The 27,440-nt window shown below is 41.4% G+C and overlaps 1 protein-coding gene across 1 annotated transcript in view; it reads left to right on the top strand.

Annotated features, from left to right (window-relative positions):
• The window catches only part of ush2a (Usher syndrome 2A (autosomal recessive, mild)), a 186,788-nt gene that overhangs the window by 106,628 nt on the left and 52,720 nt on the right, over window positions 1-27,440 (top strand). The window contains exons 49-62 of the mRNA XM_037096057.1: window positions 311-480; window positions 570-736; window positions 929-1,017; window positions 3,959-4,293; window positions 5,564-5,719; window positions 6,352-6,515; window positions 6,694-6,903; window positions 9,469-9,671; window positions 9,765-9,877; window positions 10,847-11,069; window positions 12,076-12,244; window positions 12,355-12,576; window positions 24,033-24,256; window positions 25,256-25,574. Coding sequence (XP_036951952.1) covers window positions 311-480; window positions 570-736; window positions 929-1,017; window positions 3,959-4,293; window positions 5,564-5,719; window positions 6,352-6,515; window positions 6,694-6,903; window positions 9,469-9,671; window positions 9,765-9,877; window positions 10,847-11,069; window positions 12,076-12,244; window positions 12,355-12,576; window positions 24,033-24,256; window positions 25,256-25,574 — 2,764 coding nt within the window. The remainder of the gene's footprint in view (window positions 1-310; window positions 481-569; window positions 737-928; window positions 1,018-3,958; window positions 4,294-5,563; window positions 5,720-6,351; window positions 6,516-6,693; window positions 6,904-9,468; window positions 9,672-9,764; window positions 9,878-10,846; window positions 11,070-12,075; window positions 12,245-12,354; window positions 12,577-24,032; window positions 24,257-25,255; window positions 25,575-27,440) is intronic.

The raw sequence follows: 27,440 nt of genomic DNA, 5'->3' as shown, positions 1-27,440 counted from the left end.
TTTCCTAGAAAAACTTTCCCTTAGCACCTGTTTCACAAATTGAAATAAACAAACTTAAAACATTTTCCTAAGTCATGAACACAGAAGAGAACATGATTCAGATCAAACTTCTCACTTGGTTCTCGGTGCTTCTGTGCTGATCATGTTTAATGATGAATAGAATACAGCTTGTGTTTCCTGTCATTGACTAGACCAAGTGTCACATGTCAAACTGTCCTTATTACTATGTACTGACCATTAACTGACTGTAGAAATCTAAGAGACACTCATGTCCCATTGTGATTTGATGAAACTGTTTTCTAACATCTAGGTGGAGGCATGCAACCGTGTGGGTTGTTCAGTGTCTGGGATGTCTCCCACCTTTCGTACTCTTCCAGCTCCCCCTGAAGGGGTCCCTGCACCTCACCTTTACTCTGACACCCCCACGTCTGTTCTCTTGTCCTGGGGTGCACCAGAGTTGAGCAATGGACCACTGGAGCGGTGAGAAATGATCATGCACTTACACTATAATTCTTCTGTAACACTCCTATTTGTTGTTCATTTCTGTTTGTATCTTGTTCTGGGTGTAGATGGCTAATTGAGCGCAGAGTTGCCGGGACAAAACAAATCTCCACAGTGGGCTATCTCCCACCAGACCCTCCCCCTCTTTCCTTCCTGGACTCCTCGTCAGCTCTCAGTCCCTGGACTAACTACCAGTATCGACTTGTGCTCCATAATCAGGCTGGCAACACCACAGGTAAGGCCATAATGATGGTCCAAAATGGTATTAAATTCAATTTGGCCAACATGTGTATATGTTGCATTTAACAGTGGCAAATGCAAGCTTTTTACAGAATTCAACAATTTGTGTCACACGTAAAGATGAATGTCTCCTCCCTTTGTTGTGTCACAGTAGGATCTTTAATCACATCATGTTACCTGCTTGCAGGACCTTGGGTCAATATCACCACCAGACCATCTCGGCCAGCTGGTCTCAGTCCACCAAGGGTGAAGGTCTTGGGGCCGGAGTCACTTCAGGTAGGGGTCCCTTGTTTATATGACTTCTGCTCACAGGTTTACAGGTCTGAGATATGGCTTAAGCACACAGGTAGATTAAAGTTAGTCATGCTACTGCTCATGGTAAAATATGTCTGTACAATACATTGGATGGTCAAAGGTTTCACATCTCAAATTGAGTTTTTAGAAAGTAAAATGTTACTGTAAATGAAAAATGCCCCAAAAAATACAACTGACTTCTCTTCAGTCACTCACAGTAGAAAAGACAAAGCAATGTCACACTGATTCCTCTGTCTCCACGTCTTGGGATTTAATGAGAATGAAAAACATTCAACTCAAGGTCCCCTTCAGAAAATGGGAGGGGCTGTGACCCTGTCTAAGGCAGCTTCCTTCCTGTCGGCCATTTTGAAGGAGGGGCCAGAGTTAAGTTCCACAACTGGCTAATCCCACATCAATGCCTTTCAATGAAAGCCACTGAAACAATATTGTATGCATGCACACTCAAAGTCGCACACACACACACACACACACACACACACACACACAGACATGCACTCACACCCCTGCACTAATGCTAACTGCAGAAAAATGCTAATGCCTGTCATCATTTCAGAACCGCCCCTGTCATCTCTGCAGCAGCGCAGCTTTAGGGGTCACAGGTCCGAGAAGGAAAGTGTTCCTTCCTGGTTGTTGCTAATTGGACAGACAGGCAGGCCGCTTCCTGGTTACCAATTGACCTTGACAAAACAGACCGGATTTTCAGTCACTCCCTTCATTCTCTAAATGATTTATTTTTCCACATCACTTCATGCTCTCTTTCATTATTTCATTTTTCTTTTCAGTTTGCTGGTTTTGTCCGTGTTCGTGTCATATCACTCATAATCAAGGTTTTCAAAGCACAGTTTACTTCTGAATGTGTACTTTTCTTATATAAGGATGTCACAAACAATGTCCTTTTGGCTCAGATTGTGAGTGGAAGAGTCTGTGATGTGAGTGCGATACAATGAAAATCATTACACTGATTGTTGTGATGCAGGCTTTGTATTGAACTATGGTCAAAACAGATCTATGCAATAAAGCAAAATGAGATCACAGGAATTTAGTACAAAAATGAAACGTTTGAGACCGTAACCACTCTAAATCTACTGCAAGTTTCTGCTTCCCTGTTAGTGTCTGATTCACAGCAGCAGGTCATTGGTTTCTCATTCTTACACTAATAGGCTTTTGCTGGTAGTTAGTTATTTATGCTGAAGGCATATTGATAAACTGCAGTGAATTAAACCATTAATTTGATTTTGGTCAACTCCAGATATGTGATTGAAATCATGATCATTTTCACTTGGCAACCAAACATCAAGAAAAATAGTTTATTTTGCTGGATGACAATCTAAATGTACCTTAATGTGTAAGTGGTAACGTTGATGTGTGTAGGAACAAAATGTAGAATTGTACTGTCAGCTGCAGAGGTTCGCATTCTCTCAGTGCCTTTGAGCTTTTTCTTTTCTGATTATAATAACATAGATGCACAAAGACACACACATACACCCCTATTCTCTCTCACTACTGACTTTATCATCTGTCTCTCTCTCTCACTCATATATACATAAGCACACACACCACACACACACACGTCCTGTACTGGCCTTAGCCCCAGTGCTCTGTGTCAGCCCAGGGTCTCTGCTGTCTTCACCATCTCCAGATTACATCAGGCTATTCAATCTGTAAATGACTTCCACCACAAAGCACACCCAACACGCACTTTGGGAAATTAGCTACCTAACTCAACATGACCCTGCCCATATGTGGTTGTGTGTGTGCCTCAGAGTGTGCATGTGTATGTGTGTCCTGTATCACCTCACAGTGTCACTTGTTAAATGAATATCAAGGTTGCTTGAGGAATAATTATTCTTGACGTTCATTCATAATACTCTCATCAACACTGACCACTTAATCACCTAAACTCATAAGTCTCAACAAGCTGTGAACTGATCAGTTATCGTACATGACAGCTTGTGTCTGTAAGTGTGTTTGAGCGCACACTACATGAACACAGGTGTGAGTGTACGTATGTATGTATTATGTATGCACAATTGTTGGATTTATGTAGCTACGTGTTGGTATGTGGATGTATAAACAAAATGTCTGTTGTATAAGCTTAACATTTTCTGATTCAAACGTTGGGCAATGTGTGTGTTTGTAAGTTTGTGTGTTTGTGCGTGTACATGCGCGTGTGTGTGTAGGTGTATCACCATTTGCGTGTGTGCCAGTTACCTTCATCTTCACTCTGAAATGCTGACAGACTGAACTGTTTCCAAATCAGATGCAGTGCTCAACGACAGCAAGCTTTTGTTTTTGCATGCAGCAATTCCATTACCAGCCGTTTTCATTATTTTAGCATGGCGTTTGTGCATGTGCGCGCGTTTGTGTGTGTGTGTGTCTCTGTGTGTACACTGTTTTAAATTTGATGAAAGGAATCTTCTGCTCAAGTCAAAGTCAGGTTATCTTTGCACACGAGAGAGTTGAACTCACACACACACACACGTAGAATGACCATTCTAATGTTGTACAGCCACATACACATGTGACAATATATGCACCCCACAGATAGTACCTGCATCATAGCCCTGGTATCACTCAACTAAACACACATGGAATAACACTCCACTGATATGTGTCTGCGTTAGCACACTCTACAAGCTCTGCACATGCACGCACACACATACACACACACATAAGTGCGCACTACGCCATGACTTCCTGTAGTTCATCCATCTAAAAGCTTTCTGCTGTCCTCAGCATGCCGAGAACATTCAGAAAGCCCAGCCAACCAATGAGATGACTTTTCAGGAATAATGACAGGACAGTCATAAAGGATCAAGTGAACTGGGCCTTTACTTTTTCTGTGAATACTGTCTTTTAAATGAACAACCCTGAACTTAAATCTAGCGACCTTATCTTTCAGGTCACATGGTCTCCTCCTCTTATTCCTAATGGAGAAATCCACGGCTATGAGATCCGCCTCCCAGAACCCCGCGTCTTCCATGACAGTCGAAATGCTTCTGAGTTGAACGTCACGTTAACGGACCTCATCCCATACACAAATTACAGTATCACCATGTTGGCGTGTTCCATGGGTGGTGGACATGTTGGTGGATGTACAGAAAGCCTACCCACTCCAGCTACTACATTACCCTCAAGCCCTGAAGGCCTCGAACCACTGTCCATAGTGGCAGTCAGTGAATCTTTCCTGGCTGTTTCCTGGCAGCCGCCAAGCAGACCCAATGGACCTAACATCAGGTAACTTTTATATTACATAGAAACAGCGGATTTGGGTTTCAGTTCATGAGTCTGGGCTTACCTGGCTTTTCACATTATGTTTCATTTTCATTGAATGGATACAAAGATAAATCATCACAGGTAAATTATCTTGTTTGCCTTTCTCATCAGCATTGCATTTAACTTGCTTTTGGCCAATAGTTGTTAATAACCAACTGTTATTTTTTCTGGTAATGCCGTCATGTAAAACTGTTCTTCAAAACTGCAGTCGATCAACGGACCTAGTAAAAATCGATAATTAGATTTGCTTGTCCACAACAGCAATCTCAACATGATTCAGTAAACAGTCGCACTGTGGATCAGTCATTCATAACTGCTTTCATTTGTACAAAATCAAACAAATTACTTCTGGTTCTGATAGTTGTAGTTAGTTATGTAAAGTTATGTACACGTAAATACACATCCAAAACTATTTATAAAGAGCTAATATTAGTGGATCTCAATCTGTGTAATCATCAACATTTAGCAAAATCTGATTCCACTGTGTGTTTTGATTAATTTGCTGTAGCACGAAGTTAGAAACAAGGCAGCCAAGAATCTGAAACAACAGCTTGTGGATATTGAGAAACATCCCGGAGACGTTCAGTTGTTGCTGAAAAAACATACACAAACCAGCAGACACGTTAACAAGCTGCTAACACGAGCACCCTGATAATGAGCTAAGCGCTGTGCATTTTTTAATCAGTGTTTTCTCAGTCCTAATGCACATTCTGGTCCATTTTGTTCTGTCCTGTTCTACTCTGTAGGAGATTAGGCCTAAAATAAAGGTCCATTTTCCTGGCAGGCGATTAAAATGCATGAGCCCATCTCTCTGTTCTGCTCTGCTCAGCTCTGTGTGTTTGTCTAAGTGGGTTGGTTAAAAGGCGGCATTAAGCCCTTCTCTTCTGATTACAGCAGAAATTAGCATCACTGTGGGGAGAGGAAAACACAAACCCTGCAGAAAAAAAAAACAACAGAGGGAGGGGCGTCAGGAGGGAGGGGTGAGATATAGTGAACGCAAAGGAAAAGAGATGATGAAAAACGCCAGAAGAGGACGAAATGAGCGATAAGGAGAGAAGAGAGTCGAAAATTGTGTGTGTGGTTGTTTGTCTTTATGCATTCATGTGTATGCAGGCCATGTTTCCAACCCTACTTCCAATAATGGTGCATTTGTGAACACGTGTTGTGTGTTAATGCATTCCTAAACATCCAACCATGTGTGTGTTTTCTTTTATTCAAATTTCCCCTTCAGATACAAGTTGCTCAGACGTAAAACCCACCAGCCCCTGGCCACGGCCACGGTCCCCACGGTAACAGCCGTGTCCCCTCCCCCCTCTGAAGATCTCCATCGCTGGCTCCATGTTTACTCCGGCACCAAATTGTTCTACCAAGATAAAGGCCTAAGCAGGTGAGATTACTGAAATGAGCTCTAGAGCAAACGCCGGCGCCGCAGCAAACCGTGTGTGCAGAGCCGATCGGCGAGCTGCCGCTGATGCCGATCTTTTAATACCGCTCAAAGATACATTAAGCAAATATCCCAAAGAATTAAATTGTTTTTCACACAGCGTCCCCTAATCTCAGTTTGGCACTTGGTGGAAGCAAAAAAAAATTTTCCCCCTCTGTGCTTGCTAAACGGCTCTGGGTGTTCGGGTTTGTGTTTCTGCTGTGCTTTACTAAAGTAATAAACTGACAAACTTTTGAATGTGTCAGCACTTCTCACTTTGCAGATTTTTTTTAATGTGTTTATCAGAAGTCAGCATATTAACAGAACAAACGAGAACAAAGAGATAAAGACAGACATGACTGAAATCATGACCCCCTCCTTATTCTACTTACAGTTCATCACCTTTGTTTCTGTTATTTCTCTTAATTGCATCAATGGAATCCATTCAATGTACTTGAACAACATTTACTCTTTCCCAAACCATGACTGAATGATTGGAAGAAGAAATTTCTCCAATTACAGACTTTATTTTTTCAGATATTTCCCAGTAACCTTATTATATAAGAGGTTATTACAACAGTGTTGTCTTTCTACAGATTCACCCGTTACCAGTACCAGTTAGTGGTGTATAATGACCTGGGCTACTCTTCTGGAGAAATTGTAACTGCAGTAACCATGGCGGGGGTTCCCCACCACCCTCCATCTCTGTCTGCCCACGCCATCAATCACACTGCTGTACAGGTCAACTGGACACAACCCTGTAAGATTACACTCTCTCTTAAACCCACACACACACACACACACACTCCATCCAGGAAAAGGTCTTCCATGGTCTTGTACTCAATGAAGATTGTTCTGTGACAATTTACCGAAAGTGAAAATAGAGACTCAAAGTCGTGTTTTTTCAGCTGCCCCCTCACTCTTTGTGTCTTTCTCAGCTCTGCAAGACCTTCAGGGAGAGGTGGAATCATACTTTCTGACAATAGTGTCTCCTCAGTCAAGTCAAATGTTGGCTCTCCCTCCTGAGATCATCTCCACAGTGATAGGTGACCTTTGGCCCAGTACTACATATCTTGTGTCATTACACGTATCCAACGGAGCTCATAATACAACTAAGGCATTAGTTAACGTCACCACAGAGGATGGAGGTACGTGTATATTTCTTTTATTATTGGACAACAGATAATATTATGAATTGTTTAAAATGTGTCATCCTACTTTGGGTATACAGTATGCATGAGGGTATTAATTGTGCATATACTGTATGTATATATATGTGTGTCAAGCACAGAACCTAAGTTCAATACATCCAACAGAGGTGTCTGTGTTAACGTGCGCTGCTCTGCTACTCTGGCCCTTCACAGGAGATGTTAAACACCTCATGTAGTGAGGCATGAAATCAATACAAAGTGTGTGTGAGGCAGATTTAAGGTGTTGTAAAATGCTTGTTGGCACCACACACAAACTGCACACACAGCCATACACACAAACAACACACTAAACATGGCTGCTCCAATGTCTTATGTAGGCTATAGTTACTGCACTTTACATGTTACGATACATAACTTAACATTTACTACAAATTTAAATGAAATGTTCTATACATTAACGGGAAGGTTATCTTCAGAAAAATAAATCACATCTGTCGCTTTTTTGTTGAAATGGAAAAATTCCACCAAAATATGCAGTGACATAATTACGATGCACCTTTTTCAGAGAGCCTCATCTGTTCTCATGGCTTTAGCTGTCTCTGCATAATCTGGTAATATTTGTAAAATGAACAGCTGAGACTTTTTATCAGGATGTAAAATCTGGAGCTTTGAGAGACTGTATTAAGTAGAATATGAGCAAAGTACATCAGTTCTCAGATCCGCTGGTATTTCCCTTTTCAGGCAGGGTCAGCTTTTACTATCTTTAGCTATGAATTTCACAGGCTATCCAACTGTCATCAAGACTTCCCTCCATTTCCCTCTTCAACTCTCAGGCCCAGTCTCTCAGCATTTAAGGGTTATCTTTCAAATCACTCCATGTAATCATATGTCAGAGGCCACTCACTCTGTCTGTTTTCTTTCTGTCTCCACTGCCCCCTCAGTCCCTCTTTCTGGCCATTTCTCTGTCTCTTCTCAGTATAATCATATGTCAGAGGCCTCTCTCTTTCTCTCTAATCTGAGCAGTATAATAAAAAGTGCATTAAAAACATTAGAAAATCATTAGGTGCTAAAGGCAAAGCACGGCTCGTTTAACTGAGAGGGCTCTGGAGGTAATTTCATTATTTTACAGCCGTAAGAGCACACGCACACACACACACACACACACACACACACACACACACACCAAATATATTTTAACTAATTCAGCTCAACCCTACCAACCATCCTAACATGGCCTTCAATCTATAGGGCAATGCTAACATCAGGACTAATTGGTAAGAAAAATGTGTGTGCGTGTCTGTGTGTGTGTGTGTGTGTGTGGGTGGGTGGGTGTGTGTCTGTGTGTGTATGTGTGTATATGAGTGAAAGAGGCTCAGTGTGCAGTATTGCGTTGATAATAACATCCTGCAGTAAATGAAATGTAGAGCAGTAGGTTGGGTTTAGGTAAGTGCATTGGCAGCAAATGAATTGGGTTAACTTCTCTTAGCTGAGTGCATTTTCACTTAGAATAATAGATGGAGTCAGTATGATTACCTGTCTCACACACCATCTCTCCCTCTTCCTCTGTGTTTGGGTCTCGCCTTACTTTTTAATTTTTTTACTCTCAAAGTGATCTCCATTGTCAGTACCTTGTGCCAAGAAGAGGTTGCACTGTTAAATTAATATTCTCTCTCCTTCCTCCCACTTCTTCTTCATTCACTCCGTTCTTTTGCTTCTGGAGTTGTAACTTTGTTCCTACAGGTTCCCATGTTACATGAATCACCACTGGGGTTTTGCTTTATTTTCAGTGTGCCTTTTTGACAGTGAAAGAAAGAGAGAGAGAATATAGTAACACAACACAGAAAAGGTAGAAGTTGTCACAGAGAAAGACCCACTGTTCCTATTATTATTACACTACAAAGAGAATGTAATAAAGAATCAATTTATTGTTCTTAGTGAAAATGCACTCAGCTAAGAGAAGTTAAGCCAGTTCATTTGCTGCCAATGTACTTATCTAAACCCAGCCCACTGCTCTACATTTCATTTACTGCTAGATAGCATTATCAACGCCGTACTGCACACACAGCGGACACACAGGTGGTCTCCCTACCTCACTGACGCACAGACACACAGTCGCCCTTCTGTACATGCACATCAACACACAGTCTGTGTTTTCTCTATGTCATATTCTCTGTCTCTATCCCACTTTTTTTTGCTCATTTTCACACTCTCAAGTATATAATCTGCTCGAATAAAGGGTTGGGTAAAAGTGTTGATGTCTGATGATATGTAAAAAGATTTCCAGAATGAAAATGTTTGTGATTTCTATTTTTACTAGTGTTGAAAATGTGCCTCAGAAAATCCAAACACCAATAACATCTTCTGACGCTCTGTTCTGACATGATTAACAGTCAAGGGAGATCATAAGTAAAAGTTTCCATTTTATGTTGAGAGCACTGGTTTTATACCACAACTCGAACACAAATGTTTAAAGTTGAAGATTTCATATTTTTAAGCTGTAAAAAATAAGGTCTGTTGTAATGTAGGAAATAAACAGTTTTGGGTCACTGTGCTCGTCCTCAGTGCCAGACGGGATGTTCGCTCCAGAGGTGGTTCCAGTTAACAGCAGCACAGTACGTGTGCTGTGGCTCCCGCCTCTCCGGCCCAATGGAGCAGTTACCGGTTACTACATCTACATTGATGATCGTCTTAATGGCAGTGTGGACAACAGCTCAGGGTCCTACCTGCTGGGGGACCTGCTGCCTTTTACTGTCTACAATGTACAGGTACACATACAGATATTAACCGGCATGCACACCCAAAGGCACAAACATGCGCATCAGGTTTATATGTCTGCTGTGTGTGTTTGTGTCTTTCAGGTGGAGGTGTGTACTGTGTATGCATGTGTGCGGAGTAATGTTACTCAGACAACTACTGTGGAGGACCTGCCTGCTGATCTGGCTCCACCACATGCACAAGTGATCGGTCCCAGGTAATGAACCATATTCCAAAGTTATCCTTTTAATTTCTGATATGTTCTTATCACTATTTTTTTTATTTTTTATAGCAGTCATTTCTAGAGTGGTATCAATGTTCCACCTTTATGAAACTTTACAGCATTTTTAGCAGCACAAATGGACACATGCACACAATAGAGTCAATATGGCTGACACAACCAGCGTAACTAACTGTGGAGCTATGTACCATGGACATTTTATTGAACTCAGCACTTACCAACCCATATTTCATTAAAGAATGATAAAAAATATTTTTTTTTTGTATTAAACAATATCAATTGTACTTTAAAGTAGATTCTGTAGGCAAATGGACTAAACAATACGCCTTGAAGACACAGTGATTTTTCACATATTCATCCTCTTAATCAAGATGCAAATCCTTAATAATGCTTAATAGATGTATTTTAGCATGCAATGATGTATTATGACTTTGTAATGTAGTGAGAGTATTTGAAGTTGCTTTTTAATAGCTTCCAAAACAAATAAAATATGAACGTAAACTGACATTTTTTATTTGCAGACAGTTTTTAATGCATGCACAAATATATTGACATTTAAAATCACTGCTACCCACATTTGACCTAATTCACAACCTTGCAAGTCCTACAGTTGCAAAAAGGAAGTGGTGATTTGTGGCATATTTTCTGTCTGAGAGACTGTGGAAGTTGTAACTCTGTGTGTTACTACACAGGTCTTCCCCCTGCCAAAGATGTCAGAGAAAAAAAGAAAAAGAGGAAAATCAATAGTGAGAAGTGTATAAAGATACACACACCCTGACACTGTAACTCAACTTTGTCAGGCATTAACCATGCATGAATGCATGTATGTGTGTGCAAAGTGTATGTGTGTCTCCCACTAGTGTGAAAGGAGTGTGAAGGAGATCATACACCCATCTATCTCTCTCGCTCTCTTTCTGTGTCTCTCTCTTCCCCGCTCTCTGTCAGGGTGGTGAAGTTGGATTGGTCCCGTCCAGGGAGACCCAGTGGGATCATGCTGGGCTATGAGGTCTTGAGACGAACCCTGAGGTCATGTGCCGTCAGGTCAACAGGGGTCACATCATTTGTGGGGGAAGAGTTAGCAGGTGGTGTAAGGTTCAGATGTTCATACCTGCAGTGTCCTGCCAGTCATGGTGTGTGTGGGACGTCCTGCTTCAGTCGTGATATTCAGGTGATTATTTTCTGGTGATCATTTAGGACTTATTTTATCTGTTCTATATGATGGGTTGGGTAATATTGCTCCCACTTTCTTCTCTGCTCCTCTTTCATTGAATGTCTCTTCTGCTTTAATACCCCCTCCACTGCATTAAACACACACTCCATTAAAACCTGCGCGGAACAACAACAACAATGTGTACAACAAGATACAAGTCCAGGGTCTTTACTTTGGCTGCTCATCTGAAGTGCTGTAGGCATTGTCGCTGTCTGCTCCCTCAAGGATATTAGTCACTAAACACACACACATAAACAGACGAATAAACATTCCCACGTTTCCTCTTCCAAGCACACACTGTGTTTGTGGGATCTTTCTCTCATTGATTAATTTTTCCTAAGCAGATTAACTTGTCATCAGAATTCACTTCCATTCTTGTGTCTGAATGCCAGCCAAGTTGGCACTCTGTGAGACCGGCACCATACGTTTACCCCCACAGCAGCCAATGACACACATTGAATAACAACATCCAAACCAACACCTGAAAATAAACACATACACACCCTCTTAAGTATTGCTCTTAGACACAAACTCACACTAACTGAAAAAAGAATCGCCCTATATCACAAAACATGTACTCAGTGTACACTCAATGTACATAAACATCCAATACTTTGTATGTACAACACACAATGCTTTGATGTTTAATGAAATAGTATTTGCCCTAAATTAAATCATATGATGTTCATATTACATTATTATTGAGTATCATGTTGAAACTCTGATCTTCCCATCAAGTCGCGAACAAATGGTCTCTGATCTATAATATAAAAAAAAGCACATTGGCTGCTTATGTGAAAGTTAAAAAACACACAGATGGCACTGTTTAATAAAAAGTAGGATTTTTTTCACTTTCTAACTAGACATCAGAATTTCTTACAATACACCCTGGTAACTTATTTCCGTTAGTGTCACTGTCGATGTTGAAAATTTTCACATGTGGGTGCAACTGTATTTCAACCAGGTCTGCTGCAGTGGAATGCTCTACACAAAGAAACCGCACCATCATTGCTGTGAGGGCAGTTACCTGAGTTTGAACAATTCCTCCGATCCAGCATGCTGCAATGGCAAACTGCTCCCAGCTCTCCCCGACTACCAGTGCTGTGGCGGATACTATGTTCATGTAAAAAGCAGTGAGTATAGATCACTTCTTATGTTTACATGTAGTTTTCTCTTTTCTACTTGACTGAAGTTTACCCTTTCTTATGTTGTTCAAGTGTTTCGTCTCTCCTTGTCTTTGTAGATGAAAACTGCTGTCCTGACCACTCACAGGGCCGGGTCTCAGTGGGGCTGGGTGACAGCTGCTGTGGGGGGGTTCCTTACTCCACGAGAGGTGGCCAGCTCTGCTGTAGTGGGAGCCTCCATGATGGCTATGGGGTCCAGTGCTGTGGAGGCCAGATAGTAGATGATACCCTGGTGTGCTGCAGTGATGCTGACAGGGGGGAAGTGCACACATATACCTCAGGTGAGAGAAGGAAACACAAAAACATAAGCTGTGATATGTTTCGATAAGAGGGAGAAAATTAAGAGACTAAAGAAATTAGAGCACATTGGGTCAATGTTTGTGGGCTGCCAGGCTTTCTGGGTAAGTTACTCTGACCAGGAATTTGTGCGAGTTTCCTTGTGATGTCTGAATGTTATGGAGGGAAAAGATTGGAAATGATAGTAGAAGAGAGTAAAGCAAAAGAGGGCTGAGGTAGACACATGGTGCAGGAACGTGGGGTCGTTTCCCTTTCCTCCTCTCCCGCCGTGTCCCAAAGCACCCGGATACCATGGCACAGATGGGACCGTACGTGTGTGTGCGTATGAGAGTGTATGTGTGTGTCATTAGACATCTTTGTCATGGCAGATGATGATGAAACACACTCGGGATGGCACCGTTGAGGGCACTGCCAAGCACACAGCAGGACAAATACACACTCATTCTCACTCCTTCTTGCAAATACATACACACAGACACACTTTCACACGATAGACATATTACGTGCAACTACACATGCACACAAACACACACACAGAGTCAACAGGGTGTCCTCCGCAGGGTTCGCTCAGTGTTGAGTGCCAGAGACAGACACGTGGACTCTATTCATCACACATAAACAATGGCCCCATATGGACAGGCCTATAGTACTCCATTAGCCTATCTGCAAACAGAAACACACACACACACACACACACACACACACACACACACACACACACAGGATCCTTACATGCACATAAATACATGCATGCTGATAAAAAAAAGTTGCAGAAAAACAATACTTTTATTCGAAATATTTTTTTATTTCATGGCTGTTAGTTGCTACGCTTATAAAATCAATTTTCTTCTGTTTAATTGACATTTTGTCTTTACAATAAATTGTCAACAATACTGTCTCCAAAACACTTAGGTGAAGATCACCGCTTGTTAATTTGTTTTGACATTTTATTTGAGATTATACTTCTCAATCACACCGTTCCTTGTTACATCTCATCTGTATCCTTTTCTTCTCCTCTACTAAATCCTCTTTCTCTCCCAACTGAGCAGGCTGTATGGTCATCCTTCATACGATGTGGCCTCCCAAGGAGTGCATATGCTGCCCACTTCCTCTTCCTTTCCGTCTCCCTCTTTTGTTTATCTCACTTCACCTCTTCTCTTTTGTCATGTTCTTTGTTACTTTTTCCTAAACTTGTTCTCCTTCTTCCTCTGGCCTCTTGCTACTTGTCCTCTCTCCTCCTTCTACCACCTTTTCTTCCTCCTATACTCCTCACACCCCCACTCTCTTCCCCCCTCCCTTTCTTTATGTGCCCCCTTCCCTTCCACTCATCAGTCATTAGCGTTAGCTTCCCTATTGAGAACATATGGTATGATGGATCGTAGGGCTAGCGGCGCTAGCAAGGCTAAGGGCCATTTGCCGGGTGCACTGCGCTGTCGGGGTGCCCTGGGGCCAGCTATGCAACCTCGACCCCACACGTCTGTTTCAAGACACTCACACTCACACTCACACTCATACACACACACACACACACACCATGCACACAGCAACACCTATTATAGGATAGGCTACTTAACCTTGGCACCACTCACTCTCATTGGTGCCTCTCACCATGTCCAGGCTTTTGTGTTTTCACTGATATAGTGAGAGACAGATATATGAAAGAGAGAAAATATAAAGTGAATAACATTATTCAGAATAAGTAATAGTGTACCTTCAAATACGTAAAAAAAAAAAATGAGTGCAAAAATGTGAAAGAAAGAAATAGAGAGGAGACTTCAAATATAGTATCAGAAGTAATAAACAATTGTATTAAATGTAATTCAGGACATGTAAAATATGCATCAAGTAAAGGAAACTGAAAAAAAAGAGAAAGATGGGAAAGTGAGTGAGAGAAAAAAAACAGGAGCGAAAGGAAGAGTGGTGGAGAGCTAGATGGAGCAGATTAAAGGAGGAGTGAAGGGTATCCCATTGTGCCCAGCTGATAGACTAGGTTAGGCTGATGTGATTATGGGGTCCCTGAAGTGCGATCTATCACACATTACCGTCCACACTGTCAACAACCATACACACACACTGCAGGGGAACAGCAATGCCAGGAGACAGCCGTCTGGCAACAGATACACGTACCGGCTTGCATGCACATGTGCACACATAGAAATGCACACACAAACACATACTCACTCACAAGAAAAGATGCATGTGCATACACACAGAATTGCATGAACGTATATACTCATCTAAAAAATATTACACATACAAACAGGGCCGGACATGCTTGAAACATAAACTCACTGTATTTTAGGTGAAATCAGATCAGGTTCAGCAACATCACCTCACACAACCTGTGCAAGACAAACACAAGAAAAGCAAATACAAAGCAGAGCCAGTGGACAGGGTTTTTCTTTCTTTGAGTTTAACTTCATTTACAAACTTGAGCAAAGAATTTGTAAGTGTTCTCCCTCGTTATAGTGTAAGTTGGTGTCATTCATGCCCCTCCAACACCCACACATCTATTTACTCACTCACCCTGCACGCTGGTATGTTTTAAGTTTTGAGTGTGTTTGTGATTATATCTATTTTCTCTGTCTCTTGTCACTCTGTAATGAGAGAAAGAGAGTGTGTAGTTTTTCCTTATAGTGCAAATGTGCACCAGAATTGTATGAATAGTCTATTGTTTAGTTTTAGAAACATTATTGTTCAGACTAGGCTTCTATTACTAGCTTTTATTTGAATTTAAAGTTGCTATGAGTTGATTGTGATTTCTAAGTTAGGCGTCCAACACCAGGAGATTTCATGGTTATAGAGCTCCTTCTCAAGCACATCTTATGTAATGGCTTGTGCCCCACTCATGCTTTAGGTGCACAGATGCTATTTTAAGGCTACAAGTCTATTTTATTTGGATTTAGAAGCCTAACTTCATCAAGTGCATATCAGTTCCTGTCTCCACTTTATTCAAACTCACCTGGTCAAGTACGATAATAAACCATCTTAAATGGCAGGCTTAGCTCCTATTCTTGCCACTTTTAGTCTTTGGTGTATTATTGAGAGGGTCTGTAATCCTTTTCTCAGCATTCCCTCGTTGTTATACAGTAACACAAAGTCTCAAAGCTAAACCCCTCCCTTCCAAATCTGCCAGTTTGTTTGAACAGCTTTCATTTCACTTTCCAGTAGATTAGATACTGTTTGTTTTTGGACAAAGCTGCTTTTATTTTCTTGCAGCCTTTCCTCCTGTGTTGCAGGTTCAAGACCAACTTCTAAGCTCTTCATTTGCTCCCCTTTTCTCTTCTCGCTCTGAGTTTGTATGTAAGATGTTTAGCTAAGACTTAGGTGAGATTAGATGGTGTTTAAAGGAACGTGTGTGGTGTCTTTGGCCTCCCGTTGCTCCCTTACTCTCTCTAAGTCCCCTGCCTCACTGTGCGCGCTCCACTAATCATTTCCCCTTCACACTTTTTTCTTTACAGTGCACAGTTCTTTAACTCTTCCATCTGCCCTTCAACCCCACTTTTACCATCTCTCACTGTTGGTGCGACCACAAATGCCCTCCCTACCTCACTTTTTAAGTGAATCTTAAAAATGTATGCATTTCTTTAACTCCTTCCACTACTCCCTCCCTCTGTCCCAGCCCAGCAGGCCATATCCAAACGTTCAAGGACAAATCTGAATATCCCTTTTCACCGTTTAAGTGTTAAAAGCCTGGCGGTGCCAGGGTGTTATCTTAACGCGCCTTGCCGTGCCATCATCAGAGCGCGTGATGAAAATGGCTGTGATGATGCTAAAAGAAAAAAAGAGGAGGGGGAGAAAAAGTAATAATCAAATATGTTTTTCAAGGGCACAGTGACCATTTGCTGGAGGGAAATTATCCCAGTAGTTAAGCTAGCTCACTCCGAGCCTGGCGGAGTTGTGAGAGTGGATGTGTCTGTGTGTGAGTGTGTGCAACTGAGCAAGGTTTATTACTTCAACTTGATGCAAGTGATGCTTCACTTTCTGCCTGTTTCTATATACATACATGTTCGAAGGTGATTGCATTTTTACACGTTTCTTTATTCAGAGAGACACAAATCCCTCACATTTCCTTTCATTGTTGCTGCCAAGACTCTCATCAGTTTCTTAGTGTGAATATCTCTCTATTTGTGTGTGTGTGTGTGTGTGTGTATGTGTGTATGTGTGTGTGTTTATCATTGCCAAAAGCCCCTCATCAATGATGGGTAGCAAATGGCCAACAGTAGTGCATTCCAAACAGCAGCGTCTGGCTGCTTTAGAAGATCGAGTGCTCTCTGAACACAGGAAGACATTTCTCTCTCTGTTAATGTATTTATGATGATGGCTTTTCTATTAGGTTTGCTTTAATGACTGGCAAGAATAAAACCAGAGGCTGTCAGGAGCACAGCGATGAGGACAGTCTGCTGTGGCGTCTGTGTGTGTGTGTGTGTGTGTGTGTGTGTGTGTGTGTGTGTGTGTGTGTGTGTGTGTGTGTGTGTGTGTGTGTGTGTGTGTGCGTGCGTGCGTGTGCGTGTGTGACTGTGTGTGTGTGTGTGTGTGTGTGTGTGTGAATGGACTAGTTACTCTTGATGTAACACATTCTGGATATAGTAAAAGTAAATACACGTCTTTAATTTGATGTATTTTAAAAAGTGTCAGAAACACTAACAGACTTTCTGTTGAATCAGTTAATTGTGACGACTACCACTACTTATTTTTATTATTAATTTCAAAAGTTTGCAGTTTGCCTATGTGGGCAGAAAATCCCCAATAAATGATCCCTCGTCTACATGAAAACCATGAAAGGCCCTCTCTCTAGGTAGTGTTTGGTTTGCTCTTTCTGGGCCACTGTAGAAACATGTGCAACTTGGCAGACCTGCTTATAAATGGCTAAACAATGGTCTTGGTCTGAGGTGATGATATACATTAATTAAAACTGAATCTTTATTATATCATTACATTTCATTTCTTCCAAAAGATCCTCGTAAATCGTAAATACTGGACCTGTTATTAACAACAAAAAAATGTAGCTTCCAAACTTAACATATAGTTTTTGATGCAGGTGAAATTTGCACTGACACAAAATTGAAAAGAGTTAGCCAAAATATTGAAATCAGTGATTTGTTCAAATGTTCCCCTTTGAATTCTGTTAATTTGTTGTTGACAAGAAAGACTGAGGGATCACGTGCTTCCTTCTGCCTCAATTTGCCTCAGGTTTCTGCAAAACGTTGCACTTGAAACACAGAACGTTCTCCCCGCTGGAGGATTACCCTTGGCTTGGACACATTTATACATGGATACTGTATATGAGCTAGACTGACATAGTGTGGTTAGCTACAACATCTCTGGTAGGTTGAATGGCAGAGTTGGTCGAGGCAGAGTAGAGTTAAATGTATGTAAGGTTACCTTTGAGGTAAATGAATATGCTTTGGGGTCTCCTTGTCAGTGTGCTGTTGAACATGTTTTCCTCATTTAATAAAGTTACATCTTCATAATGATAACAAGGGTTATCTCCATAATCATGTGGTCCATCCATCCATCCATCCTAAACTGTTGGTATACATGTTTCTGGCTCATTGCATAGATAAGTGAGATGTCGTTGTTCTGTGTACAAACAAAACACACGTACTACAAAATACAATATGTTTTGTTCTTTATTATGCAGTAGAATCATCCCCTAATTGTTTTTTCGCTTGTTTTAATCTCTTTGTCAAACACTTCTTTCTTCATCTCAGTCCCTCTCTCTCCTGGTCTCTCTCTCTCTCTCTCTCTCTGACACTTTAAACACACACATGAACAGCTGCTCGCTGTGTCTCAGTTTTTACTGAATCCCTGTAGGGTGGTGAAAATATAACTGCCACCAAAGCATTTACCTAAGCTCAGCACACACACGCAGGCGCACACACTTAAATGCACAACTTCAAGACACACACAAATACGCACGCACACACAAGTACACACAAGTCACACACATGCCCAGCTGGTAATGTTGTTGAGATAAAAAAAAAAAAAAAGACGTCAGAAAGACAAGAGGACAACCAGTCAGCTGGGAAAAGAGTAGGTGTGTATGTGTGTGTGTCTTTGATTATGTGTGTGCTTGCCGGCCCAACAGCCACATGTGTGTGTGTGTGTGTCCACAGGGGAACACTGTGCACTGTGTGAGAAAGTCAATCCACTGTGATTTCATCTCTCGACATGACATATAGTCTGGCCCCTCTGGAGCACAAAGTGCGCGCGTGCACCCAAACACAAACACACATACTCCGTCCTGTAGTGTTTGCGTGTGTGAACAAGAGCATACCGGTACTGGATTTTTGAGGATGACACAATTTATAAAGAGTTTGATGGGAGCTGATGTTTTTTTTTTCTTTCACGTAACATCAAACATTTTAAAGTAGTGACCAAGATAATAAGCTTCACTGACTTCACTGAAAATTGTAAGTGGACAAGCCTGAATCGTGAAGATCAAATACATCTTTTATTGTTAAAATATCCGTCACTGATGACTCTGTCCTTTATTTGCAGCTGCCTTTGTATAACATTTTTTGTATTACCTATTACATTATTACATTACATCTCAAAGGCGTCCCAGAAAATTAAAAGCCTGAGAAATCTGTAATTTTATTCAAGGTAACAGTGCATTTTTGTGTTTGATTTGTTGTTTTGGTTGTCTGTCACTGTAACTTCAGGGACAGTCAGAGAGTTAAGAAGGCACATGACAAAACCTAACTTGATTAAAACTCTGATTAGAGATGTTCCAGTGTCATTTTTCCTTCCCGACACGGTTTCTGATACGTGGGCTTTGAGTATGGGCCAATACCAAATACCGATCTGATATCAGTGCTTGTTAACAAAAGAAAGAAGACATTATTTTTTTTCTTTTACCAGCTGTGTATAAACTACTAACCTTGTATGGATGTGATATGATTGCTCTCATTGTTGTGTTGCCTGGCTCAGGTAAAACCTTGCAGATAGTGATTGCCATAAAACATCCTTTTTTAATCTATTTTGACAGTCAGTCATCACCAAAAAAGAACAAATAACAAAATCTGGGAATAAATAACAGTGAAGCCATTGCCACAAATCGAGGAATGAATAATTCCCCTTAAAACTCGTGGAACTCGTTTGCTTGCAGCACCACACTTTGAAGGGCAAATGTTGATGCCGATACTGTGTCCACCCAGTGTGCAGACTCAGCAAAGACATGGGGCACACATCTGAGGTCCAAATGTCAGTAGTAAAGCTGATTGCCTGCACGTCTTTCAGACCACATGAAATGTATTCCCTCACTGTCTCATAAAGTTTGTGTGAGATACCAATACCTGCATCGGCAGCAGTGACACTTATCCGTTACTGGATACTGGACAACTCTAACATTGATATGTACCTTGTCCATAAGCATTACTGGCTGACTCACGTCAGGTAGATTTTTATAGATGATGTAGGCTGTTTAATGCTAAAGACAACAACTCCCATGATCCCAAGCTGCTTCACAACACTATTAAACTAGTCTTTTGTGTTTATTGTTTTCATTGAGAAACTCCAAGAGAAAGAAATGACATACTATGCATTTAAACTCAAATGGAAAATACATTTTCAAACTTAGTGTTTATCCTGTGCAATTTCTGTAACCTGTTGGCCACTATAAATGCAAACACAACACTAAAATCATCCAGTACATCAGCTCATTTGTTCTTGGTCCTGTCTGTGTGTAATTGAGTGCGTGTGTATACATGTGTGTGCCACTAGTCTGTCTATGTAAGCTGCTTCACTGTGCATGTGTGTATGCTGGTTTGCTTTCACACAGTCCGTGTATGCGTGCACTTGATCTGCACTTTGTGCCGAACCCCTTGTAATATATGCAGGTATTTAAAAGTGTTTGGTTTGTTTAAAGTTGTGGAGGGGTTTTGGTCTCCTAGAGAGCTCGGATAACCCTAATCCACAACACACATTTTTATCAGTAGTTCATTGGCAGGGCTAAATATTGACTTATCATTAAGTGGAATGACTGAAACCCTAATAATAATTCACGTTGTCTAAGCACCTTGTGTTGACGCAGCGCTCCCGACGCTATTAACGAATGTATGCAAATCCAACATAAATCTGAAGATTAGGGCTGAAGCATTCTGCAATGCAAGAGAGAAAACAAGAGGTGTGTGATAAAATGTTGTCAGCACATGCACACACACACACACACACACACACACAGCTTATACAGAAAACAGGAGGGGTGTGTTTCTAAACATTAACACAAATGTACAAGCATGTCACACTCATACACAGATAACGCTTACAAAGACAGGGATTGGATTTCTGCTGAATGGGTGATAATACAATAGTGAAGTTTAGCTGCAGAACAGTAAACAAACGATGTAGACGTATGAACTGAGTGGATACAGAGAGAGGGAGAGAGCTGGAAAGAGCCATAGTGGAATGAACAGCAGGAAGATGTGAGGATGATGAGAAAAGTGAGAAAAATGAGAGAGGAACAAGTAGAGTCACCATGAAGAGAAATGTAGGAAGTAATTTGATTTTTTTTCTTTTTTTAAGCAATTGAACTAAAGCATTGAGGAGAAATAAAATGTAAGAGAATGTTGAACCAAGTACCAAGTTAGATCAACAAGACACAGACAGTGATGCCGATTGGGAGATATATGTATGTAGAATATAGAGGAATGATTAGAGAAGTCCTGAACCTGGGCTCAAATGTGATGTGATTTGGCATTACATTGGAGAGACAGGAGATGGGCAGAGAGTGTCAACATAACCATGTTGGTCACTGTGTGGAAGCACAGTTGGGCTGCTAGAAAGTGAATGAAGGGGAGGCAACTGAGTAAGTAGTCGTGGAGGGCCCGGTGTCCGGATGGAGGGGAGGAGTAGAGGTGAGGATGCCGAGAGGACGAGGGATGAGTGGAGAGGAGCTATTTTGGAAAAGTGTTGAGCTGTTTATTTGCGCGTCATTGAAGCTGAAGTAAGGCGCTGGGGGAATTGGCCACCAAGCCCCTGCTCTGCAACAGCTGCCGCTGCTAAGTGAGTTACTAGCCGTCAGACTGCCTTTATGTCACACAATCACACGCACATACACATGCATTTTCCTGTCACATGTTGTCTATGATGGATGCGGTGAGGATATAATGCACTGCAACAGCGCAGGAGAAAATATGTGGGGTTCTCCACTTTTGGCCTTTAAGTGAAGTGATTGCTTAAATTAACAGCATTTCACAAAGAGTGAGCGCTGATTAGGTTGTTAAACAATAAGTTATTTATCACTCCACAACTAGCTGCAGCCCCATTAAAGGGCGAGGCCATGATACAAAGCAATGACTTAGTGTTTTATGTCTGCTGTCAAATAAAATGGGCAACACAGCTGGGGGTAGATAGTGCCACAGATCAGCATGTCATCAACTGTTAGGATAAATTTGCTAAATAGCTCATGAAAGTTAGATTATTTTAACTCCAACCTAAATAATCACAGAAGACGGAGGGGTCCTTGCGATATTTCAGTCTGATTCCAAATGAGAAGCTTTTACTTTTGCGCTCTCTCATTAAAATACGATTTGTGCTTTTTCCATCAGCACAGTTATGGTATTTTAGTTGAGCCGTGCCGTGCCACGCCATGCTCATTTGTATTTCCAGTGCATCCTCACAGCAGGGGGTTACTTTGCTGACTCAGTATCATAGCAGGACAATATTTTTGCCCTAATCCATTGCAAGGCCAAAGCTTGACAGTCCCCGCCCTCAACTAAGCTAAGGCGCCTGAGTAACTAGATTGGCTCAACTCACGTTTTTAAGAGGGCCACTGGAGAGAAAGCACCATGTTTACTCTGTGTCTGACCTACCCATAATATATGCACACAAGCGTCAGTGTTTCCTGAGCTTATATCTGATGTTGTGGTATTAAATTTGTGTGATGCATGTAGATCAAATGGGAACAAGTTGATTTAGTTTGTATAGTACTTAAAGGGGGCGCACCCCAGTGACTTGGGGGTTAATGAATCTCAGCATCTTGGGTGAAAAACTAAGCTTTGTTCTCACACTACGTCATAGGGTCCACTTTGTGTAACACCATTTTTACACCCAAATTAGCTTATACATTGTTAAATAGGTGATTAATTCCTTTCCCATTGCCAGTAAAGAAGTTTGCCTATTTTCTTTTGCAAAAGCAGCATTGAGGCCAGTTACAGACGTGACTTTTATTTAGATTCTTCACTTCAGTCTCTCTTTCAGACTAAACTCAGGCTTTGTGATGTACACTATACTTGCTGCTTCAACAAAGGCACCAGCATCCAGACACCAGAGCCATTTGACCTGGGAATGAATGTTGAGTATACCCTTTCACATCGAAGACAAAAGCCAAATGAAGGTGGCTTCACCGAATTCTGCAGACCAAAACATTATCTCTCCTTCAAGAATGATTCTTGGGGCACCACAACAGCTTTTTAATTTGTCAATCATTCTCAGGTTCTTTGGATTTAAAATATGCAGCTGTGCAGAATGCATGGTTGAAATTTGATATTCAGCTGCAAAACATTTACAGGGAAATGGAGTGATAGCATGTATTTTAAATGTCACCTTGCTGCTGAAGGTGAAGTGGTGGCAGAAAGACATCACCTATCACTGTCAGAGATGGCAGCTCTCAGAAAAACACACTTCCTCTCCCCCCTGCACTCTTTTTCCGACGGCATAGGCTGAATATTACCGTTGAAGAAATGAATACAGGAGAGGAAAAGAAGGCATGCAGGGGAGGAGAAGAGGGAGGGAAGAGGAGAGGAGGAAGTATATAAGAGTTGATAAGAGAAGATGCGCATTAATATTCAAAGCAGCCTAAATACTGTTTATGTGCAGATGGCAGAAGAGGGATTGAAGAGAGGAGGAAAATTGAGTTTTGGAAGAGTAGAGGAGAGACAGTGAAGTAGAGTACAGCGAGGAGAGACGGGAGAGAAGACAGAAATGGTATGAAGGTGTTAAAGGAGGAAAGTCAGTATAAGAGAATGAGTATCATTAGAAGATAGCCTGCGTACAGTAGATATGGAGAAGAAGAGGTGATGAGGAAAACAATAGAAAGGCCAATATTGTTTGTATCAGAGGGACACATGCAGGGAATTTAGACATTACTGTTAAAGACAGAAGTAACACCACAGCATGAAAATATTAAAGATGAAGCCATCCCACAGAAGCAATGTGAGCAATGCCACTGTCCTTGGCAGTTCATAAATGATTTAAAATGCAATTAAATAAACCAACATAATTCTGAGCATATTCTTGAATCTCCAGAAACTTAGAACTGATTCGTTAGAGAGAGACTTATATCACAAGACTTATATCAAAAACTTGTTGGTTGTATTCTGTGTACAATAGAAGGTGTTCAATAAAAGAAATTTTACTCTTACAGCTGGTTTTAAAATGAGAACAAATATAAAACAATAACATGATGTCTATTTTTTTTTTTTTTGGTCTGTAGGTTTTGTCTGCTGTGGTCAGGAGTATATAAACTCGTCAGCCTCTCTTTGCTGTGTGGGCAATGATGGATATCCCTCAGTGCACCCTGCTGGCAATGCCACAGTGACACTGCAGTGCTGTGGGTCAACAGTCATACGTCAGGATGAGGAGTGCTGCAACGGGATTGGCTATGACCCCCGACGACACGTGTGTGCTGACCGGCCGACACCTGGTCTGTTAATACAGGTGTGTTTGTATGTGAGAGGATCTGTGAGACGTGTACATCAGTATGTTTGACTATGTTTACTTAATGGATGTCTACACCATGTTGTGTTTACTCAGACCATTACCATGGATGAGGAAATCTGAAAAACAAGTTATAAACTGTCATTTTGTTTCTGTTGGTCAAGTCAACAATTGTTTCTGTAGCTTTCTGGCACTGTGTCGTCTTCATGTCTACTGGATGTTTTAAAAGCATGGCATCTTCTAGCAGTCTGTTCATCGGCAGCCACATTTTTGATATTGGGAGCATTGTTATTGAACAGTTTAACACAGTCTGGTAACAGATATTTTAAGGCTATAGGTTACTCTTTTATATTTAGTCGTCCTATTCCAGCATAGCGCATATTAATAGACGGAATGCCATAGCACTCATTCTCATTCTTCATGGACTTCAGAGGAAAAGTGTCATAAATTAACAAAAAATGAAGAAAACCGTCAAAGATGATTGAAACCCAACTTTACGTATGACTGGGATGTCAGTAGATTGTGACATTAAATTCTCAAGTGACTTCAAAAACCAAACAAAACAGATCTGGTGCCTTCACATTTAGTGGACACCAGTGATTCTCTCAGTCTCCCTCTCATACTCACACTCATTGTCGTTGGGGACAGGGCCGTCTTCCATCTATCAGCTGGGGTCATGTGACATTTGTGTGTTCCTAAGTCAGCATGAGACAGGCACACACACACACTGACAAAGAGTAGGAATGCTCATTAGCCTTAATGATGTCATTAAGGACCATGCATACCACACACGAACACGTACGCTCTGAATGTATATAAGAGATGCTTCAGAGTATATTTGATTTTCACTAACTACATATAAGACAACGGTAAACTTCTATCAGATAAGAAACAAATCACAATGAAGCGAAAAAGATTTTGAACCTCACAGGATCCCCTTTCTCTCCTCCCCTCCTCTCTCTCGCTCTTTACCCGTCTCTCCCTCGTTTCTCTCTGCAGCACCAGTGTTTGCAGGGCGTTGTGTGTCCAATATCTGCAGCATCCACAGCTTACTGTGGCGCCTGTGACCTCGATCCATCTATGACCACCTGCACATGGGTCCTGTCTCCGTACACAACACACTCACCTCCCCTCAACACCACTCACGAAACTCTCACTACGGGCCTCTCTACGCGAACAAACAGAAGTGAGAACACTTACAAAATGGCAGACACATACAGTTACACACACACTGAGAACCTGCAATTCGAGGGAAGCCTGTGTCCATCGCACGAGGAGGTGGTGTACAGCGGGGATGCCAACAGATACACATATACAGGTATGAGTGCATTCAGTGGAAAAACAGACTGGTATTAAGAAGAATTACTCAACTAGTGCATTTCTGTAGTGATTACCATAATTTATTTTAAGCGTGTTTTATTATTTTCTTGATTTGCCATCTCCTGTTTACCTGTTTAATGATCTATCTTTAAAAAAAACGTATTAGTATCCTTCAGTGTCTCCTGTCCATGTCACCAAGCACTGATTGATCAATCAAGTTTTCCATCCTCCTTTTACCATCTCTACCATCTTCAACTCAGTTAAAGTTTACTTTTAGTATATAGTAACCTCATGATATTGCCTCTAGTGTCAGCATGCCTCTGTATACCTTAATTATTTGAGTTGTAAACTTCATTCATATTGTGTTTGCATCCCTTCACCCGAACTGTAACTACGCTGGAAATTAGGACGCTCTCTTCAGTCCTCTGAGCCATTAATATGAAGAAGAGCTAATGCAGAATAACGCCATCTGTGAAACACGCTGCTCGTAGAAATTTTAAGCCTGCGGAAACCAATTCTGCATTTACTCTAAATGTGTCAGCCGCTGCAATCAACGGGCTTCAGAGACAGATGCCCTTCCACACACTCACACAAACACACAGACACACACACCAAGGCAGCTGTTGCGGCGCATAGATAGCTGTAACGTGGTGACGCTCGCCGTGCTGTACACTTGTGTGTCATTAAAACTTAGAGATGGGCGTTTAAATGCCATTTTAACATTCTCTACTATTTATCAGCCCAAAGGGAGTTGAAGTGTATGTGTGTGTGCCGGTGTTTGTGGGCGTGTGTGTTCGGATTTTCAGTCTGTCCACACATTATTTATCTGGGTAGTTACGTCTGTTTAATCAAGACTAATTGTGGTTGTGGATGTGATGCGTGTGTGTATGGTTGGTTGTGCACTAATAATTACATGTGTTTTGTGTGTCAGTGTCCAGTTGGTTGCTATTTAAGTGTGCCTCTGTAGTGAGCGTGGATCTGTCTATCGGTTTCTTTTGCTGTGTGTGTGTGTGTGTGTGTGTGTGTGTGTGCGGGGCATGGGGCGGTTAGGATAAGAGTTTCTAGGCAATGCTGTGACACCATCTGGGCAGAGGCACATAAAGCTGTCGCCACCCACCATACACCAGATGTTTCTCATGCACACACACACATACACACAGTCACACACACAGTCACACAGGCAGGGTATCATGCTATACTTCTCTGGGGAAAAAAATGTAAGGTAGCTCACACAGATAGCTCCACATCTGCAGTAAGCTGCTATAATATATACTGTATTGTCCACACCCAGTTGACATGGATACGCTGTTTTTAGGCATGGGTCGCACACACATCGAGAGTTCTCTTTACATGATTGTTTTTTCTGAGCAGCAGTCCCCTAACACTCCTAAAAACAATGCACATGTGTGTACGAGTGTGTGCAGGTGCATCTCTACATATTGTATACATGCTCCTTTATGTACACCACACCAGAAGGGTTATACGGTTCATATGTTGTGCTTAAATTGGCAATATAACTCCCAGGCTCACATTTAAACAGGGAACTTTTGTTAACATATTCTTAGAAATGTTCTAAAAACATATCCGCAATATGCATTTTTTTGGCTGTGAGAAGAGAGGAAACAGAACATGAGGGACACAGAAGGGAAACAGAATGCTAGGAACAAAGCTAAGCAGGAAGTACAAAAGTGATGAAAGGTCGCAAAAGGATATGACTACAAAATAAATTAGGAAATCAACAAACCGAAATACCCAAAGCATGACAACAAGTGTAGCAGTGTTGGTAAATAATGAATTCACCAATGTGTCTATCTTACTAACATTTGTTGATTATTTTCTTGCACCCATCCTCAGTTAACATCTC

Source organism: Acanthopagrus latus, chromosome 4, assembly GCF_904848185.1.
Source record: "Acanthopagrus latus isolate v.2019 chromosome 4, fAcaLat1.1, whole genome shotgun sequence".
Classification (NCBI taxonomy): Eukaryota; Metazoa; Chordata; class Actinopteri; order Spariformes; family Sparidae; genus Acanthopagrus; species Acanthopagrus latus.
This window is presented reverse-complemented; position numbering and strand designations above follow the sequence as displayed.